General features: G+C 42.4%; 1 protein-coding gene across 1 annotated transcript in view; it reads right to left on the bottom strand.

The window, feature by feature from the left end:
• Positions 1–263: 263 nt before the first annotated feature.
• MAP3K7CL (MAP3K7 C-terminal like) overlaps positions 264–19,520 on the bottom strand; it is a 51,995-nt gene continuing 32,738 nt past the window's right edge. Inside the window, exons 2-4 of the mRNA XM_069760034.1 lie at positions 5,693–5,754; positions 3,324–3,439; positions 264–825 (exon numbers count right to left, since the gene is read on the bottom strand). Of these exons, the coding sequence (XP_069616135.1) occupies positions 645–825; positions 3,324–3,439; positions 5,693–5,754 (359 nt within the window). The 3' untranslated portion in view covers positions 264–644. The remainder of the gene's footprint in view (positions 826–3,323; positions 3,440–5,692; positions 5,755–19,520) is intronic.

Below are 19,520 nucleotides of genomic sequence, written 5' to 3'. Positions count from 1 at the left end.
AGTGGGTAAAATTTGGTCGACTCCATGTAGACCACGGGTGTCAAACTGCATTCCTCGAGGGCTGCAAACAGGTCATGTTTTCAGGATTTCCTTGTACTGCACAGGTGATAATTTAATCACCAACTCATTATTTGTGTAGGTGATTAAATTATCACCTGTGCAGTACAAGGAAATCCTGAAAACATGACCTGTTTGCAGCCCTCGAGGAATGCAGTTTGACACCCCTGATGTAGACCAATCAGAGGGCATGAAAAATTAAGCCTTGTTCTGTGAATCTGTAGAAATAAAAAGGTTCTACTGAGGAATCAGGGCTGTAAAACGAGACCTCAGAGTCCTATGACCTCTGTAAGCTGGGTTTAATTTAGGTGGGACATAAGTGACAACGGATAATCTAGCCCCCCTGGGGCACTTGTAGGCCCAATTTCACCCCCTAGTTTAGAACGATCACAGCATCGACTTCTTTAAAGTTTAAGAACCTGTACAAGTGGAAGTTTCCCTTCTAAGCCTCATCGTGACCTGCGTGCCACCAACAAACACCTTTGGACGCCTGGTGTCTACGATCACAATATCCTAAACGTTTACAATAAAAGTGCTGACGTGTTGATCACTTTGTACGGCGGGCGGTCGTTGCTCGTCATCTGCCGTTAGGATGATCCCTGCCGTTTCTGGTACTGCGTCCTCAGTTTTTCTAGTTGCTCTTTACACCGGGAATGAGCCAGGCTAAGGCTCTGATTCTCTATACTGAGGTCCTCATATTCTTGCTCTAAATAAGCCACATCGGAGTTTTCCTTCTCAAACTGATCCAGTCTGGCCAGCAACTGTTTTCTAGAAAAGTGAAAACGAAAAAAAAAAAAAATAGAAAAATAAATATTTCTTTCCAACGCGCAGACACAACTTTTTGTAAGTCAGGTTGACACTTTAGGTGTTAGTGAACTTAAAGGGGTATTCCCATCTATAAGACCCTATCCCTATAATAATATTAGCAAATCCCTTCAATTAGAAATGTAGAATAGTTCTTCTGGTTCGCCATCTCTCTTTCCTCTTCTGCAGGATCTTAGGTATCCATTATTACGACAGCTAACAACTAGCCAGCTGTCACTATATCAGTGGTCGTAACCATGGATACCTAAGGTCCTGCAATGCCTGCACATGAGGAAAGAGACATCATGAACCAGAAAAACTATACTATATTTCTAATTGGAGGTATTTGCTAATATTGTTATTATTACACCTACTACATATTGGGATAGGATCTTGGAGATGATAATAACCCTTTAAGGAAATCCCTCTAAATCTCCCCCAAGTCAGACACTTCAGAGCAGTCAGACAAATACTACACTCATGGCCAAAAATTTGAGACCAACACAAATTTTTGATTTTCACAGTTTTCCGAGTCAGTGTTTTTAGAGCTTTTTCGTCGGATGATGTTTTTATGATTTAGTAAAATACAATTATGAAAACATTTCTAAGCTTTTATTGACACGTACATTGAGTTTATAAAGACTCAATATTTACAGCGCTGACCCTTATTTTTCAGGACTTCTACCCTTCGTACAGACAGCTGGATATCGGCTTCTGGGCCAAATCCTGACTGATGACCTGATCTTGTCTCATGAGTGCTTGGAGTTTATCACAATTTCTGTGTTTTTTATTTCTCTGCTTTTTCAGGATTGACCACAGGTTCTTAATGGGATTGAGATCTGGGGAATTTCCTGGCCATGGACCCAAAACTTCAATTCTTTATTCATGGTAGTGTCTAAGGCAAAATTGTGAGGAAGCCCCTCACAAGAAGGGTCTCAGGAGGCCTCACTGTTGGCACAGGACTCATGGTGGCGCCACATTTTCTGTTCCGTACAATCATTCTTCCAGATGTCACAAACAGTCTGATGGGGCTTCATCAGAGAAAGAACTTTTTCAGGAACTACAAGGATTGGGTAACAGAGGACTGGGGTAAATGTATTTTCTCTGGTGAAGCCCCTTCAGACTGAAACATTTGGAAGGATGATCGTACAGAGAAGAAAAGGTAAGCAGTACAATGAGTCCTGTGTCTGCCAATAGTATGGTCTCCTGAAATCATTTGTGGATGTCATCCAAGTGCGGTCTGATGTTGGTCCATAGACATGAATGGGAGAGTGTGAATATGTAATCCCTCAAAATATTAAATTTTTATTTTGATTCCTTAAAAATCACCACTTTTTTACCTATCTTTTCCCACCTGCCTATAACAGGACAGCTAGGGACAATGGGGGCGCCACATCTCGTACCTTTTAGGGTGCCAACCTCCACGGTCAGGTAGGATCAGTCCAGGATAGTTGTAGGTATTTAGGTGTCTGAAGATACGTTAGCGATATATGGAATTATCCATGGTCTGATGTTTTAGATTATTGTACTTAATGCATATGTTCTTTTTGAGTGTCTGATACACGGGGTTTGGAGTGTTTTTAAGGAATCAAAATAAAAAATAATATTTTAAGAGTTTACATATTCACAAACATTATTTCGCTACCTTGTCTTATGGACATTTTTTCTAATGAATGGGAGTGTGCCATCAAATTATTGTAGACAAATCGTGCACGCTGTGATTCCTTCCTGGGACCTTCTCGGTCCTATGAAAAAAAAACCACATATGTGGACTGAGGGCGATCCGATGTTTTGATGGATCCAACATGGGTCGAAAGAAAATGCGGTCGTCTGCACGACTTCTCACAACTACATATCTCTACACATCAATTTACAGAAGCAGCTGCATAAAATGTAAAGTCACATTAATAAATGAATACAAAACTCTATTCAGAACTTTGCAAACAGCCTTTAGGAGGTGCGGGCTTCTTCATGGACTTCTTTACAGCCCTATAATTGAGTGGTCTGGCTCGAGGTCTCAAATTTAATGGATGTGGTCTGAGATCTGCCAATTTGAGGCCCCTAAATTATTAGATGTCAAATAAGACTCATAAGATATCGGACCCTATCAAACTACAGACTAGATAGGCCTTTAAATTAGATGTGTGAGGGGGCAGTGAAGAGTTTGCTATGGGACCCAACTCAAGGTTTATATTAATGCCGTATTTTCTGGCGTATAAGACAACCCCAGCTTTTTCAGTTAAAATATAATATCTTCTCAAAAGTCGGGGGTTGTCTTATACGCTGGGTGTCGTCTTATAGTGCGGGTGCAGAGCAATCTGCGGTCGCGGCATATGATGGGGGGAGCAGTCCCGATGACGAGGTGAAGGGGCGCCTCACCGGGAAGGTGTAAGTGAAGCAAACTGCAGGCTCCCAGGGTATGGAAAAAAGAGAGAGAGTGGCTCTCTATGTAGAGAACTTACTTCCTTTCCTCAAGAAGTGCGATGTCCCTCTTCACTTGGTGGTATTCCTCTGCAATTTTACAGTGCTGCTTGAACACCTGCATGGACTCCTTGGACGTGTTACATGGTGGAAGAGGCTGAAGGTGTAAAGAACATCAATACATGAAAATGGACCAGTTCGTAATCAAGCCGCATCAAGTATTAAACCAATACCATATATCTCACTTTTCATAAAAGGTCTTAAAACTTACATAGGGCTCTTAAAGGGAACCTTACAACTGATACATCCTGCCAGACATTGGCTATAGGATTTTGGACAGGTGTCTTCGACTCTGCCACTGGGGGTTGAGCCGCACTGTAGACTAGTCGAAGAGCCAGGCTAGGACCATGGGATACTCGGTATCGGGCCAGACACAGTTCTTAAAGGGGAAGTCACGGAAGTGGTGACCCGGTCCGTGGCCCTGGGCGTCCAATTAAAGGGGATTAATGGAAATGGAAATAAAGTCTAATGTAGTAATGTTCATGACGCCACCTGTGGTACTCGGCCAGGGATGGCTGACGCTGCTTAAAAGGGATCCGCTGGGGCCAATGGTGATGCAGGTTAGATGGTTTTGCTCCCCAGGGCTACCAGGAGAGTCTATGAGGGGTTGTAGATGTTGGGGTGCAGGAAATAATTGGAGGACACAGGATTTGCAGTCTCTTTACCTTTTAATTGCCATTGCAGACCAGGGTATAGGTTACAGGTAATCTTTGAAAACCAGGCAGCCTGGAAGCGGTTCGGAATCCCCCTAGCCAGGTGGGGTTGGAAACCTTCCTTTCTGCACTGAATTCTAGGTTCTTGGTGCATTAGCTTTCCTCAAATCCCTCTCTCAATCTGTCCTTCAGGTGGAACACTACCTGCATGGCAGGCAGCTCGAGCCATTTTACAGGTGTCCCTCTCTCGTGGTGACTCCGAGTTCTAATCTGCTGCTGTGCCTTCGGATGTCAGTTGTGGCCAGGAGACCTGCAATCTCCTGCCCTCCGGGTTTCTGCTGTGATGTTAGGGATACAGTTCCCACACAACCTCGGACTCCAGTGTCCAGTTTCTTTGGTGCTCAATCCTGGGAGTGAGCTCAATCGCAGCTCCACTTCTCCCAGTTTCTCTCCTACTTGCTTTTCTACCTTCACTGTCTCACACAGACTAACTCCTCCTCCACACCAGAACTTATAGGGAAGCTACCCTGAAACCAGGTCTAGAGCTCCCCCTTCTGGTCTGGAGTCAGGAAAGTGTTGTATGTTAGTGTTACCTGCTAAGGGGATTCCTTCTCGCTTCCAGGCATGACATTACCCTCCCCGGGAGGCAGGCAATACCACTGTGACAACAGGATTCCTGTCACAGGTAACCAGCGTCTTCTCTGGAGTGACAGGTTTTTCCCTATACGTATACACACATGCAGGGAGAGACCTGTCACTTAAGGTGAGTGGGCAGGGAGAAGCCATCAACTAACCTATGGTGTAGCTCAGCCCCTGACAAGCATTTTGTGCAGCAACAGTTAAAGTAGCCGCAGAGTTTCAACATACATGGCTGAAATCATACAGCTGGTGTTGGATACATGCTGCCAATGGATCGGGCACCATGTATTAGCTATCAGGTGCCATTTAAATGTAAATCTGTCAATAAAATTAAAGATATAATAGAACCCTAATAACTTATCAAAGTTCAGAAATGGAATTGGTAAAAAAGATACTTTTATGGGCACCCCCAAGGAATTTACAATCCAAGAATGGGGCTGCCTAATCTATTGATTGGCTACGCATGCTCCATACTGACACTGAAAAGTGGTTATAGTGCCATGTATAGTCACTCTAGGTAGTGCCCTCTACCGGCATCCCGCTGCACTTTCCACAGACACCAGGATTCAGGCCCTTCTGCACATAGCTCATAGGTGCCAAGGTTGCAATCGCACCAGGGTCTTGGAGCTTAGGGGGCCCAAAAATCGCCTTTGGCCCACATGAAAAAATTATTACCAATAAAGACTTGCAATAGTTGGCGGCCCCATTGGAGTATTTCCATTGAATTTTGCATTCAGATTAGGCCACTGCTCCTTTAACCAAGATGTCTGAGACATGTGGGGTGCAGTGGCAAGACTCTTCACCATACTTCTCCTGGCTTTCCTGTGATGTAGAGACGTGGTTCAGACCAACCACTGCTCCATATGCAACTGCAACAGCCATCAGGACTGGAAAGCCAGTATCAGTGGGGAGGGCAACGGATAGGGTGAGTATATGACAAGTGTATACCCACTTTCCGTGCCAGGGTAGGAGTTGTTTTTAAGGATATCGCCAATTTTGTCCCTGGAGGACACAGTACGTTTTTTTCATGTGACCTCAATGCTTTTCAACATTGTTACCTGAAGTTGTTGGTCTAGATCTGGAAATGACAAAGGGAAAGGCTTCTCTGCAGACGTTTCATCTGTAAAGAGGTAAAGACAAAATATTTTCAAAATAATTTTTCTAGTTAGTAAAATTCATTTTTGTCTTGATTGATGCACAGTTGACCACTTTCCACTGAGGACATTGTGATGGTTGTGACCATGACTAGGAATATCTATGGCACAGATACACTATTTGGAAAACAAATGACTCCTGACATTACAACTACAGGAGCTTTTATGACATCTCATTAATAGACATTAATATTTTGTTGGGCTTTTTGCGGCAATAACAGCTTCCACTCTACTGGGAAGGAGGTCTACAAGATTTTGGAAGAGCTTTTGGAAATAGCTCAACAAGGATGACGATAACATTGTTAATCAACAGGTAGTGCTTAATAACAAATATCTATTACGATACCTATATAAAGGACTATAAAGTGGGCTAATTGTCAAGCTAAGGCAGAAACGATTTTGGAAGAGTCTGTGGGAATTTTTGCCCATCATCTAGAAGAGCAGTTTTGAGGTCAAACCCTGATGCTGGAGAAAGGCCGGGCTCACGATCTCTGTTCTAATTCATTTAAAGGGTGTTGGATGGGGCTGAGGTCGGTCATGTTCTTCCACACCAAACTCCCCCTCCATGTATGTATGGAACTTGTGCACTGGGCACAATGATGGGGAACAGAGAAGGGCCTTCCGCAAAATGTTTCTACAGAGCTGGAAGCTACAATTGTCCACAATGTCTTGTGCTTAGAATTAAATCTTAATTTCACTGGAATTTAGGAACTGGGGCCGACCAAGAGAAAAATATGCCCATATGCCAAAATATGCCTTATCCAACAAACTGTACAATGCAGTCAGGTGGGTAACGTTCTCCTGGCATTCACAAACCAACACTCATCCATCAGATGCCAGATAGAGAAGTGTTGTCAGTCACTGCACAGAACACGTTTCCTCCAGAGTCCAGTGGTGGCGGCTTTTCACCACTCAATCCAACGCTCGGTATAGTACTTGGTGATGTAAGATTCCATGCAACTGCTTGGCAATGAAGCTCCAGGCGGGAAGGGGGCGCAGTGTTTGTGCTGAGGTCAATACCAGAGGAGGTATAGACTCTGCAGTTATGGAGTCAACAGAGCCGTGGCCCTTTATGCTCAGAGCTCTTTAACGTTACGTGGTCTTTTTGTACTGCTTTCCATAATACGGCATCCAGTGGCACATGCCACAATTTATTCAGGACAATTTTCACAGAAATAAACAGGAAAAAACCTTAACGAGACAGGCTTAATTTCCAACTGTTAGAATCAACCAACTGGGAAGTCAATCACGATGAGAAAAATGCGTTCCCCTGTAACGACAACCCCTTAACCAGTCAAGTCCCATCAACACATTTCCGACTTCACGATACAGTGCTTCCTAGCTTTACGCTCAAGAAATGATGTTTTCCAAGAGGTTTTCAAAAAGTTGTGATGTTCACTGAGGATATTTTCCTACTCTTTCAGGAGTCTACAAGCCTCCTAGGCATTTAGCAAGAATAAGGCAGAGTACAGAAAGGTCTAATGCACCTCGATGGGTGCCCAATCGAGGCTCCATGCATCACGACAATATAGGTAATTACACAGTTACATTGAGTGGGTGGCAAACCCCATGTTTGAAGCAAATGTTGAAAAAAAAGGCAAACCTGAAATATATTTAGCACCTCAGCCCACAATGTTGCTACTTCTCAGCAGCATGCATAAAAATGTATTCAACTTTCAATGGCGATAATTAAAGTAAAGTGCGACATAAAGACTTCACGTAGAAGAAGACGTAGAAGAAGACGATGCCTCGGCCGAGGATTAATAGTGATAATAGGGGACAAGACTAAACAAAATGATGAAATAGGATCATAGTTCCAAGTCTTGACTATAAATATCAGTTATGACAACTACGACTCACTCTTATTTTATCACTGATATATTTACCTCCCTCCGAGGCACGCTGCTGTCAATCCAGAATTCCTCTGTGTTTACTTTAAGATTCATAATTGCCTCCTTTAAAAATAGGTGAAAGTTCTAAACGTGGAGACATGAATCACGCTGTGCGGCAATGGCTTCTGAAAGTGACTCAATCCGCCTCGGCAATGGCTTCGAAGAGTGACTCAACCCGCCTCCTCCAGCCGCTTCACATGTACTGTGCCAAGTAGATGAAAACCATTTGCCAGGTTTCCTGTACAGCAGGGAACAGCGGTCTCTGGCTAGGGACCTGCAGACATACTAGATTTAGATCTAGACCCTGGACCCATCATCATCATCACTACTTTTCACAAAAGCAAAAACTCTAAAGCATTGCATAAAAAAAAAAAACTTTTTGTCATTTATAAGCAAACTCTGGGACTCATAGGGCTCAGAGACATGCAGGTATTACAGCTTCCCTAAAACCTCCACTTTGGACTGGTTACTAATATGGCATCCATGTAAAAAGCATGGGGCCTTACTGCTTGCCTGGATCCAACGGTACAGTCTCGGGAGGTTGGCAGTAAGTCCCGCTTTCAAACATATCTGCGCGAGTATTTTATTTATTTGTCAAAATGGTGGAGTGGAAGGTCACCGTATCCGAGCAGAAGGGGTAATGTAGGGCATCCTACTGCGTCTGGAATCATTGTTCGGGCATTGTGTGTGGACATAATACTGTGTAGGGGGCACTGTAGGGGCTTTGTAATATGTAAGAGCGGCACTATGGGGGAATTATGTGTGTGGAGACCTTGAAGACATTGTGTAGTGGTCATCATTGGGTGGGGGGTACACGGTAAAGGCTTTGTAATGTGTAACAGAGGCTCTGTAGATGTTTCAAGTAGGAGAGTCTTTGGGGGCATCATAATGTGTGCGGGATACAACGTGGGCGCTGAGTAATACAGGAACCGTGGGAGTCAGCGAGAGGGTCACTGTGATGCCATCATAATGTTTGAGGGATACACTGTGGGGGCTGAGTGAGAGGGGCACTGTGGGGGCATCATAATGTGTATGGAGGCATCATACTGTGTGTGGACACTTTGATGACTTCAATGTTGAGGTAGTACCTTTGGCCGATCATTCTGTGTGGAGGACATTGTGGGGCATAACACTGTCGGGGCAATACAAGGGGTATTAAACTGTGTAGGAACACTAAAGAGTTCCACTTAAGAATTATCTTTGAGGGCAGGGTTAAGGGTGTGGATTACCTTTTAAAAAATGTGTCCCTCTTTCCTGTCCTTCAGAGCTGGGAGGTATGCTTTACTGTATCTTCGTGTGGGTTGGATTATGTATGAATAAACAAAACGTGGTATTGGAGAGAAGAATGTCATGATATCCAACTAAGGCTTTACGGCAGTAGACAGAGGTTCTATGCCTCTGTATTAATGAGCTTGTAATCTCTGGGCAGGAAGAGACAGAAGAATTTGCCCAAGCGACTTCCACAGATTTGTGGTTAGTTCTCTAAGATGTTCAGAACAACCTTGATACCGAGTTCCTTCTAAAACCATTTGCAAGTGTAACAAGAAGAACTGATTAAGGCAAAGTGTGATTTCTCTTCATTTCATTCCTTCTGCACCTTATCAATAAAAATATACTATTACCACATCTATTTTATTTAAAACATTTCTTCTTCACAGCATTCCAACTGCCTAAAACGTTTGCACATTAATGTGCACAATCTAGTGCCTTGAAAAAGTATTCATGCCCTGTTAACTTTTTCACATTTTTTTCATGTTGCACCCACGAACTTTAATGTTTTTTTATTGGGAATTAATATGATATACAAAGACAAAGTAGCAAATATTTGTGAAGTGTAAAGAAATTATGCATGTTTTTTTTAATTATTTTAAAAACATAAATCTGAAAATCATAATGTGTATGTGTATTCAGCCTCCTATAGTCTGATACCCATAAATAAAATCCAGAGTGACCAATCGCCTCAACAAGTCAGATAATTAATTCACCGGTGTGTAATTTATTCTCAATTTAACTACAGCTTTTCTGAGAAGGCCTCAGAGGGTTTTTTTTAAACTACATTATGGGTCAAACAGCATCAGGAAAACCAAGGAACACACCAGACAGGTCAGAGATAAAGTTGTGGAGATGAATAAAGCAAGGTTAGGTTATATTAAAAAAAAAATAACCCAAGCTCAGAACTTCTCATGGAGCACTGTTCTTTCCATTATCCAAAAATGGAAGGAGTATGGCACAACTGCAAACCTACCAAGGTATGGCTGTCCACCTTATCTGACCCAAGAAGCAAGAAAAGCACTAATTAGAGAAACAGCCAAGAGCCCCATGATCACTCTGGAGGAGCTGCAGAGATCCACAGCTTAGGAGGGAGAATCTGTCTACAGGACAACTATTAGTCATATACATCACAAATCTGGCTTTAATGGAAGAGTGGCAAGAAGAAAGCCAATTTTGAAATCAAGCCATAAGAAGTCCTGTTTGCTGTTTGCAAAAAGCCATGTAGGGAACACAGCTAGCATGTGAAAGAAGTGCATGGTGGATCTGGTGAAGTATTCGTGTAAAGACAGATGGTGGTTCTGGCACAGTATTCATGTACTGATGATGCTTCTGGTGATGTGTGTATGTACTGTTCGTGATTCTGGTGCTGTAGTCACGTATTAATGGTGATTGTGGTGGTTCTATGGTGAATACCTGTACCGATATTGGTTCTTCTATATTCTTTCATAGACAATTGTGATTTCTCCTATATACTGCAAAACTGTGGAATGGCAGTATAAGGTATGAGCAATCAGACTATTGCAGATTCAAGCTTACTAAGGGGATTAAGTAATAATGAATGAATACCATAAAAGTAAAACCCAAAAATGGCAGAACTTCATCTATCCATTGTAGGAAGCAAGATATATCTCCAAAGTTGAATGTGCAAAAGGAACATATACTGCATATGTACAGTAAAGACCAAAAGTTTGGACACACCTTCTCATTTAAGGATTTTTCTGTATTTTCATGACTATGAAAATTGTAAATTCACACTGAAGGCATCAAAACTATGAATTAACACATGTGGAATTATATACTTAACAAAAAAGTGTGAAACAACTGAAATTATGTCTTATATTCTAGGTTCTTCAAAGTAGCCATCTTTTGCTTTGATAACTGCTTTGCACACTCTTGGCATTCTCTGGATGAGATTCAAGAGGTAGTCACCGGAAATGGTTTTCACTTCACAGGTGTGCCCTGTCAGGTTTAATAAGTGGGATTTCTTGCTTTATAAATTGTGCTGGGACCATCAGTTGTGTTGAGCAGAAGTCTGGTGGATACACAGATGATAGTTCTACTGAATAGACTGTTAGAATTTGTATTATGGCAAGAAAAAAGCAGCTAAGTAAAGAAAAACGAGTGGTCATCGTTACTTTAAGAAATGAAGGTCAGTCAGCCCGAAAAATTGGGAAAACTTTGAAAGTGTCCCCAAGTGCAGTGGCAAAAACCTCAAGCGCTACAAAGAAACTGGCTCACATGAGGACCGCCCCAGGAAAGGAAGACCAAGAGTCACCTCTGCTTCTGAGGATAAGTTTATCCGAGTCATCAGCCTCAGAATTCGCAGGTTAACAGCAGCTCAGATTAGAGACCAGGTCAATGCCACACAGAGGTCTAGCAGCAGACACATCTCTACAACAACTGTTAAGAGGAGACTTTGTGCAGCAGGCCTTCATGGTAAAATAGCTGCTAGGAAACCACTGCTAAGGACAGGCAACAAGCAGAAGAGACTTGTTTGGGCTAAAGAACACAAGGAATGGACATTAGACCAGTGGAAATCTGTGCTTTGGTCTGATGAGTCCAAATTTGAGATCTTTGGTTCCAACCACCGTGTCTTTGTGTGACGCAGAAAAGGTGAACGGAAGGACTCTACATGCCTGGTTCCCACCGTGAAGCATGGAGGAGGAGGTGTGATGGTGTGGGGGTGCTTTGCTGGTGACACTGTTGGGGATTTATTCAAAATTGAAGGCATATTGAACCAGCATGGCTACCAATACATCTTGCAGTGGCATGCTATTCCATTTGGTTTGCGTTTAGTTGGACCATCATTTATTTTTCAACAGGACAATGACCCAAAGCACACCTCCAGGCTGTGTAAGGGCTATTTGACCAAGAAGGAGAGTGATGGGGTGCTACGCCAGACCTGAACCCAATCGAGATGGTTTGAGGTGAGCTGGACCGCAGAGTGAAGGCAAAAGAGCCAACAAGTGCTAAGCATCTCTGGGAACTCCTTCACAATTGTTGGAAGACCATTTCCGGTGACTACCGCTTGAAGCTCATCAAGAGAATGCCAAGGGTGTGAAAAGCAGTCATCAAAGCAAAAGGTGGCTACTTTAAGGAACCTAGAATATAAGACATATTTTCAGTTGCTTCACACCTTTTTGTTAAGTATATAAATTCCACATATGTTAATTCATAGTTTTGATGCCTTCAGTGTGAATGTACAATTTTCATAGTCATGAAAATTCAGAAAAGTCTTTAAATGAGGTGTGTCCAAACTTTTGGTCTGTACTGTGTAATATATATATATATATATATTAGTGTAATAATGCTACTCGAGAGCGATATGAGGTATCACAGGACCTGCTTCTATTTAAAAGTCTGATTTGTTTTTTTCTACCCACATCACAGGAAAAGTTAAATACAGACCTTGTCCGGCACAAAGTGAAACAAAAAGTACACAGTCCATACAACAGAACAGGTTAAATGGATGGGGGGAGTTAGGGTGTGACAGTGCAGAGCCATCGGATGTATAGGGCAAGCATTTCCTGTACAGTGCCATAAGCCAGGATAGCTTGCCCAGGGGCAGGATGTGTGCCTCAGTGAGCACAGAGAGTTCCCTGGTCGTGGGGGATACAGTTGCTCCAGACTGGAGAGCAGTGAGAACAGGCAGAATAAGGGGCCTGAGACCAGGATGGGAGCTGATGGACTGATGGGACCCGAATGGTCCATAGAGACGGCAGAGAAAACATAGGAACTGTTGATGTCTGTGAACGGTCAGTGAAGATTCCTCCGGAGGACAGGAGGAGAAGCAGGACATGTGCTTCTCTCCCCATGTCCCAGAGGGTCCTCCAGAAATTTCGGGGACCCCATACTAGCAAAATGTTTGGGCCCCCTTGAGACTTTGCCCAGGATCCAACCCAGCTCTGTCTCCAACTCTCAAACATTCCACAGTCACACTGCCCACTCATAGAAAAACTCCACATCTGCACCACATCCTCACCAATCGCACGATATCAGTTTGCATCTAACACCAGATCACAAACATAGCAAGCAACTTTTGCTTTAGCTAAAAGATTTTTTTAAGCCGCCACCAAGACGAGGTTGACTCTTTTGGCAGCACCCTACTCAACTCGAACCTATTAAATATTTGTTAAAATATCCTGTACTCTTTTTAGGTATATTTTAATTATGTTTCTTTAAGGAAATGTGTAACATACATTTTTTTAAATTGCCAATTGTTAGGGGTCAAGTTCCTGCCTCTGCACAAGGGGAGTCTCGAGCCACCTCTGCTGCGGTCTCCCATTCTTCTTCAGCCACAGTGGAGCCTGCTCAGCGGAGACATCAGTCCCAGCATCTGGCTCAGGTAGATACTGTGCGCTTGGTTGCTGCTGCCCTTCCAGGCTCAGCCATTGTAGCCAGTACTGGTCAGCGGCAAGCAGACGCTTATGGGACTAAGTCCTACTTTTCTCCTTCTGAGCATGCCCAAAGGAGGACTTTTCATTGGTGGTCGGGGATCACATGCTCAGGTCCTGTGGCAGCTCCCATTGGTCCTCTATGAAGGTCCTGAAGTTGCTGCAACTATAAAAGGTTCATAGAATGTATCATTCTAGTATCATTTATGTTTGAGCTTGTCGCCAGTGAATACTCTGTCATTCAGGCTACATGTGGAGTTTGTCCGTCTAGCCGTGGGAATTGTTCAGGCAGGCAGCTAGCATCAGTGGGGGCAATTAGTTGCTTGGCTTGGCTCTGGTTCCTTCTTGTGTGCGGTTAGCACAGAAGTGTTCCGAGCAAGCAGAACCCTAGTTAGGGTATTAGTCCCACTAATATTACACGACTGAGAAGCAACAGGGTTCGTCCTTGTACTGACCGTGTGACGGAACTTGCGTCTAATTTGGCATTGTACTGCCATATGGGGCCGCCATTTCATTAGCAGCAGGTCTCTCTCCTGCACGGTGGACCCCGGGCTGCGAACACACCAATATCAACTTCACATTTACTCGGTGCGTTCTGCCAGCTGTAACACCATTAATACCACATACATGGGACAATTGCTGCCACACCATGACCAGATCACAAATTACAACCACATGGTGACCCAATACAATACTGATCATTAAAAAAATACAATCCTAATTTTACCATAAGTGCCATTATACACAGGAGCTTTGTATATAGTACACAGTGTGTAGTGTCAGTGTACAGGTAATACAGTAATCACCAGTGACATTATACACAGGAGCTCTGTATATAGTGTCAGTATACAGGAAATACAGTGATCACCAGTGACATTATACACAGGAGCTCTGTATATAGCATATGGTGTACAAGTAATACAATGTCCCCCAATGACATTATACACAGAAGCTATGTATCCAGTCTAAGTGTACAGGTAATACAGTGATCACCAATGACATTATACACAGGAGCTCTGTATATAGTGTCAGTGTACAGGAAATGCAGTGATCACCAGTGACATTATACATAGGAGCTCTGTATTTAGTGTCAGTGTGCAGGTAATACAGTGATCACCAGTGACATTATACACAGGAGCTCTGTATCTAGTCTAAGTGTACAGGTAATGCAGTGATCACCAGTGACATTATACACAGGAGCTCTATATATAGTGTCAGTGTACAGGTAATACAGTGATCACCAGTGACATTATACACAGGAGCTCTGTATATAGCATATGGTGTACAAGTAATACAATGTCCCCCAATGACATTATACACAGAAGCTCTGTATCTAGTCTAAGTGTACAGGCAATACAGTGATCACCAGTGAGGTCTGAAAGCGCTGTTTTTGTTTTGTTTTGTTTTTGTAATTTTGACCATTTTTCTTAGTCAGAAAAAAATACAAAATTTATAGCTTGGAACTTTGGAGACATGTTGTCAGAAGTTTAAAGAATAAAAGAACAATTTACATTTTACTCAAAAATATACCTATAAAGAGAAAAATCAGACAAACTGAACATTTTGCAGTGGTCTCTTCATTTTTCCCAGAGCTGTATACAGTTAAGTCCATATATATTTGGACAGCTACAACATTTTTCTAATTTTGGTTATAGACATTACCACAATGAATTTTAAACAAAACAATTCAGATGCAGTTGAAGTTCAGACTTTCAGCTTTCATTTGAGGGTATCCACATTAAAATTGGATGAAGGGTTTAGGAGTTTCAGCTCCTTAACATGTGCCACCCTGTTTTTAAAGGGACCAAAAGTAATTGGACAATTGACTCCAAGGCTATTTCATGGACAGGTGTGGGCAATCCCTTTGTTATGTCATTCTCAATTATGCAGATAAAAGGCCTGGAGGTGATTTGAGGTGTGGTGCTTGCATTTGGAAGGTTTTGCTGTGAAGTAAACATACGATCAAAGGAGCTCTCCATGCAGGTGAAACAAGCCATCCTTAAGCTGCAAAAACAGAAAAAACTCATCCGAGAAATTGCTACAATATTAGGAGGGGCAAAATCTACAGTTTGGTACATCCTGAGAAAGAAAGAAAGCACTGGTGAACTCATCAATGCAAAAAGACCTGGGCGCCTGCGGAAGACAACAGTGGTGGATGATCGTAGAATAATCTCCATGGTGAAAAGAAACCCCTTCACAACAGCCGACCAAGTGACCAACACTCTCCAGGAGGTCGGCGTATCAATATCCAAATCTACCATAAAGAGAAGACTGCATGAAAGTAACTACAGAGGGTTCACTGCCCGGTGCAGCCACTCATAAGCATCAAGAAGAAAAAGGCTAAAAAACATCTAAAAAAGCCGCACAGTTCTGGATGAACATTCTATGGACAGATGAAACCGAGATCAACCTCTACCAGAATGATGGAAAGAGAAAAGTATGGCGAAGGCGTGGTACAGCTCATGATCCAAAGCATACCACCTCATCTGTAAGACCCGGCGGAGGCAGAGTGATGGCGCGGGCATGCATGGCTGCCAGTGGCACTGGGTCACTAGTGTTTATTGATGATGTGACACAGGACAGAAGCAGCTGAATGAATTCTGAGGTCTTCAGAGCCGCCATACTGTGTGCTCAGATCCAGCCAAATGCAGCCAAACTGATTGGTCGTCGCTTCATACTACAGATGGACAATGACCCAAAACATAAAGCCAAAGCAACCCAGGAGTTTATTAAAGCAAAGAAGTGGAATATTCTTGAATGGCCAAGTCAGTCACCTGATCTCAACCCAACTGAGCAGCATTTCACTTGTTAAAGACTAAACTTAAGACAGAAAGGCCCAAAACAAACAGCAACTGAAACCCACCACAGTGAAGGCCTGGCAGAGCATCAAAAAGGAGGAAACACAGCGTCTGGTGATGTCCATGAGTTCAAGACTTCAGGCAGTCATTGCCAACAAAGTACTAGAAATGAACATTTTATTTAAAATTATTGAATCTGTCCAATTACTTTTGGTCCCTTTAAAAACAAGGTGGCACATGTTAAGGAGTTGAAACTCCTAATCCCTTCATCCAATTTTAATGTGGATACCCTCAAATGAAAGCTGAAAGTCTGAACTTCAACTGCAACTGAATTGTTTTGTTTAAAATTCATTGTGGTAATGTCTATACCAAAATTAGAAAAATGTTGTAGTTGTCCAAATATATATGGACCTAACTGTATATGCTCTTTTTGCACATTTGACCTTGTAGAGTCTCTATTCTTCTGCTTTCTGAAGCATCTATAACTTAGGGTTAGTGAAAAGTGTGACTAGAAGGAATTCATGGTGCTAGCAAAGTTGATGTCCTGCAATGTAACGGTGTAAATCAATCATTTGTTGCGTAATTAGTTCCTTGAATTGGCTGAAAGTGCAGGTTTTAAGCACAAAAGAACAGGGTCAATGGCTGCAGCAATAGTCCTGATCACCGTGCGGAGCATTATTGCATTCCGTAGTATATTCCCTAATGGACTTGTCTCGGCCTCTATTGAACAGCTGCGATTTATATTTTTAGCTCCAAGACATCTTTAAACCAAAGGTGCAGAATCAGTGTCATGGAAATGTCTTGAAGGACTGGTGGGTAGGGTTGAGCGAAACGGGTCGTTCATTTTCAAAAGTCGCCGACTTTTGGCAAAGTCGGGTTTCATGAAACCCGATCCGACCCCTGTGCGGGGTCGGCCATGCGGTACGCGACTTTCGCGCCAAAGTCGCGTTTCAATGACGCGAAAAGCGCCATATCTCAGCCAATGAAGGTAAACGCAGAGTGTGGGCAGCGTGATGACATAGGTCCTGGTCCCCACCATCTTAGAGAAGGGCATTGCAGTGATTGGCTTGCTGTCTGCGGCGTCACAGGGGCTATAAAGGGGCGTTCCCGCCGACCGCCATGTTACTGCTGCTGATCTGAGCTTAGGGAGAGGTTGCTGCCGCTTCGTCAGAAGCAGGGATAGCGTTAGGCAGGGTCCATTAACCACCAAACCGCTTGTGCTGTAGCGATTTCCACAGCCCAACACCACCTTCGGTGTGCAGGGACAGTGGAAGCTACATTTTTTTTTTTTTCCTCAGCGCTGTAGCTCCTTGGGCTGCCCTAGAAGGCTCCCTGATAGCTGCATTGCTGTGTGTACGCCGCTGTGCAAACCAACTGCTTTTTTCAAAGCACAAATCCTCTTGTTCCTTCCTTTCTGCACAGCTATCTTTTTTGTTTGTCCACACTTTTTATTTAATTTGTGCATCAGTCCACTCATTATTGCTGCCTGCCATACCTGGCTGAGATTACTGCAGGGAGATAGTAATTGAAGGACACTCCCTGTTTTTTTTTTGTGGGAGATTAAGATTGACATTTCTGCTAGAGTGCCATCCCTGTCTGTGTCATCTCTCACTCAGTGGGCCATAGAAAGCCTATTTATTTTTTTGCTTGATTTGGGTTCTAAAATCTACCTGAAAAAATCACGACATCAATCAGTGGGAGAAAAATATTGGCCTCAGGGCTTGTGTGCCACTCCTGACTCCTGTGTGCATCATCACTCACTCAGTGGGCCATAGAAAGCCCATTTTTTTTTTTTTTTTGCATTATTTGGGTTCTAAATTCTACCTGAAAAAATCAATAAATCAATCAGTGGGAGATTAATATTGGCCTTTGGGCTTGTGTGCCAGTCCTAAGCGTGCCATCTCTCTCTCTCAGATAGTGGGCCATAGAAACCCTATTTATTTTTATTTTTTTTTATTGGGTTTATAAATTTTCCCTGGAAAAAAAAAAAAAAAGTGGGAGATTAATATTGGCCTCTGGGCTTGTGTGCCAGTCCTGAGCGTGCCATCTCTCTCACAAATAGTGGGCCATAGAAAGCCTATTTATTTATTTTTTTTTGGTTTTATAAATTCTCCCTTAAAAAAAAAAGGGAGATTAATATTGGCCTTTGGGCTTGTGTGCCAGTCCTAAGCGTGCCATCTCTCTCTGTCTCTCAGATAGTGGGCCATAGAAAGCCTATTTATTATTTTTTTTATTGGGTTTATAAATTTTCCCTGGAACAAAAAAAAAAAAGTGGGAGATAAATATTGGCCTCTGGGCTTGTGTGCCACTCCTGACTCCTGTGTGCGTCATCTCTCAGTCAGTGGGCCATAGAAAGCCTTTTTTTGTTTTATTTGTTTTCTAAATTCTCCCTGAAAAAATCATTTTATTTTCTTTTGTTTCTAAATTCTTCCTGAAAAAATCATTTTATTCTATTTTTTTTTTCCTAAAGTCTCCCTGAAAAAAAAAACAAAAAAAAAACAAATCAGTGGGAGATTAATATTGCCCTTTCTGCTTGTGTGCCAGTCTTGACTCCTGGGTGTGCCATCTCTCTCTCTCTCTCCAATTGTGGGCCATAGAAAGCCTATTATTTTTTTAGCTTGATTTGGGTTCCAAAATCTACCTGAAAAAATCACTACATCAATCAGTGGGAGATAAATATTGGCCTCTGGGCTTGTGTGCCACTCCTGACTCCTGTGTGCGTCATCTCTCACTCAGTGGGCCATAGAAAGCCTTTTTTTGTTTTATTTGTTTTCTAAATTCTCCCTGAAAAAATCATTTTATTTTATTTGGTTTCTAAATTCTTCCTGAAAAAATCATTTTATTCTATTTTTTTTTTCCTAAAGTCTCCCTGAAAAAAAAAAAACAAATCAGTGGGAGATTAATATTGCCCTTTCTGCTTGTGTGCCAGTCTTGACTCCTGGGTGTGCCATCTCTCTCTCTCTATCCAATTGTGGGCCATAGAAAGCCTATTATTTTGTTTAGCTTGATTTGGGTTCCAAAATCTACCTGAAAAAATCACTACATCAATCAGTGGGAGATAAATATTGGCCTCTGGGCTTGTGTGCCACTCCTGACTCCTGTGTGCGTCATCTCTCACTCAGTGGGCCATTGAAAGCCTTTTTTTGTTTTATTTGTTTTCTAAATTCTCCCTGAAAAAATCATTTTATTTTATTTGGTTTCTAAATTCTTCCTGAAAAAATCATTTTATTCTATTATTTTTTTTTCCTAAAGTCTCCCTTAAAAAAAAAAAAAAAATCAAATCAGTGGGAGAATAATATTTACATTTGTGCTTCAGTGACAGTCCTGCGTGTGTGGCATCTCTCTCATTTGTTGCCACCAACAACAGAGTGTGTAA

The sequence above is a fragment of the Ranitomeya imitator genome, chromosome 3, assembly GCF_032444005.1.
Source record: "Ranitomeya imitator isolate aRanImi1 chromosome 3, aRanImi1.pri, whole genome shotgun sequence".
Taxonomy (NCBI): Eukaryota; Metazoa; Chordata; class Amphibia; order Anura; family Dendrobatidae; genus Ranitomeya; species Ranitomeya imitator.
Note: the sequence above shows the minus strand (reverse complement) of the source record. Positions and strands in the feature narration are given on the sequence as shown.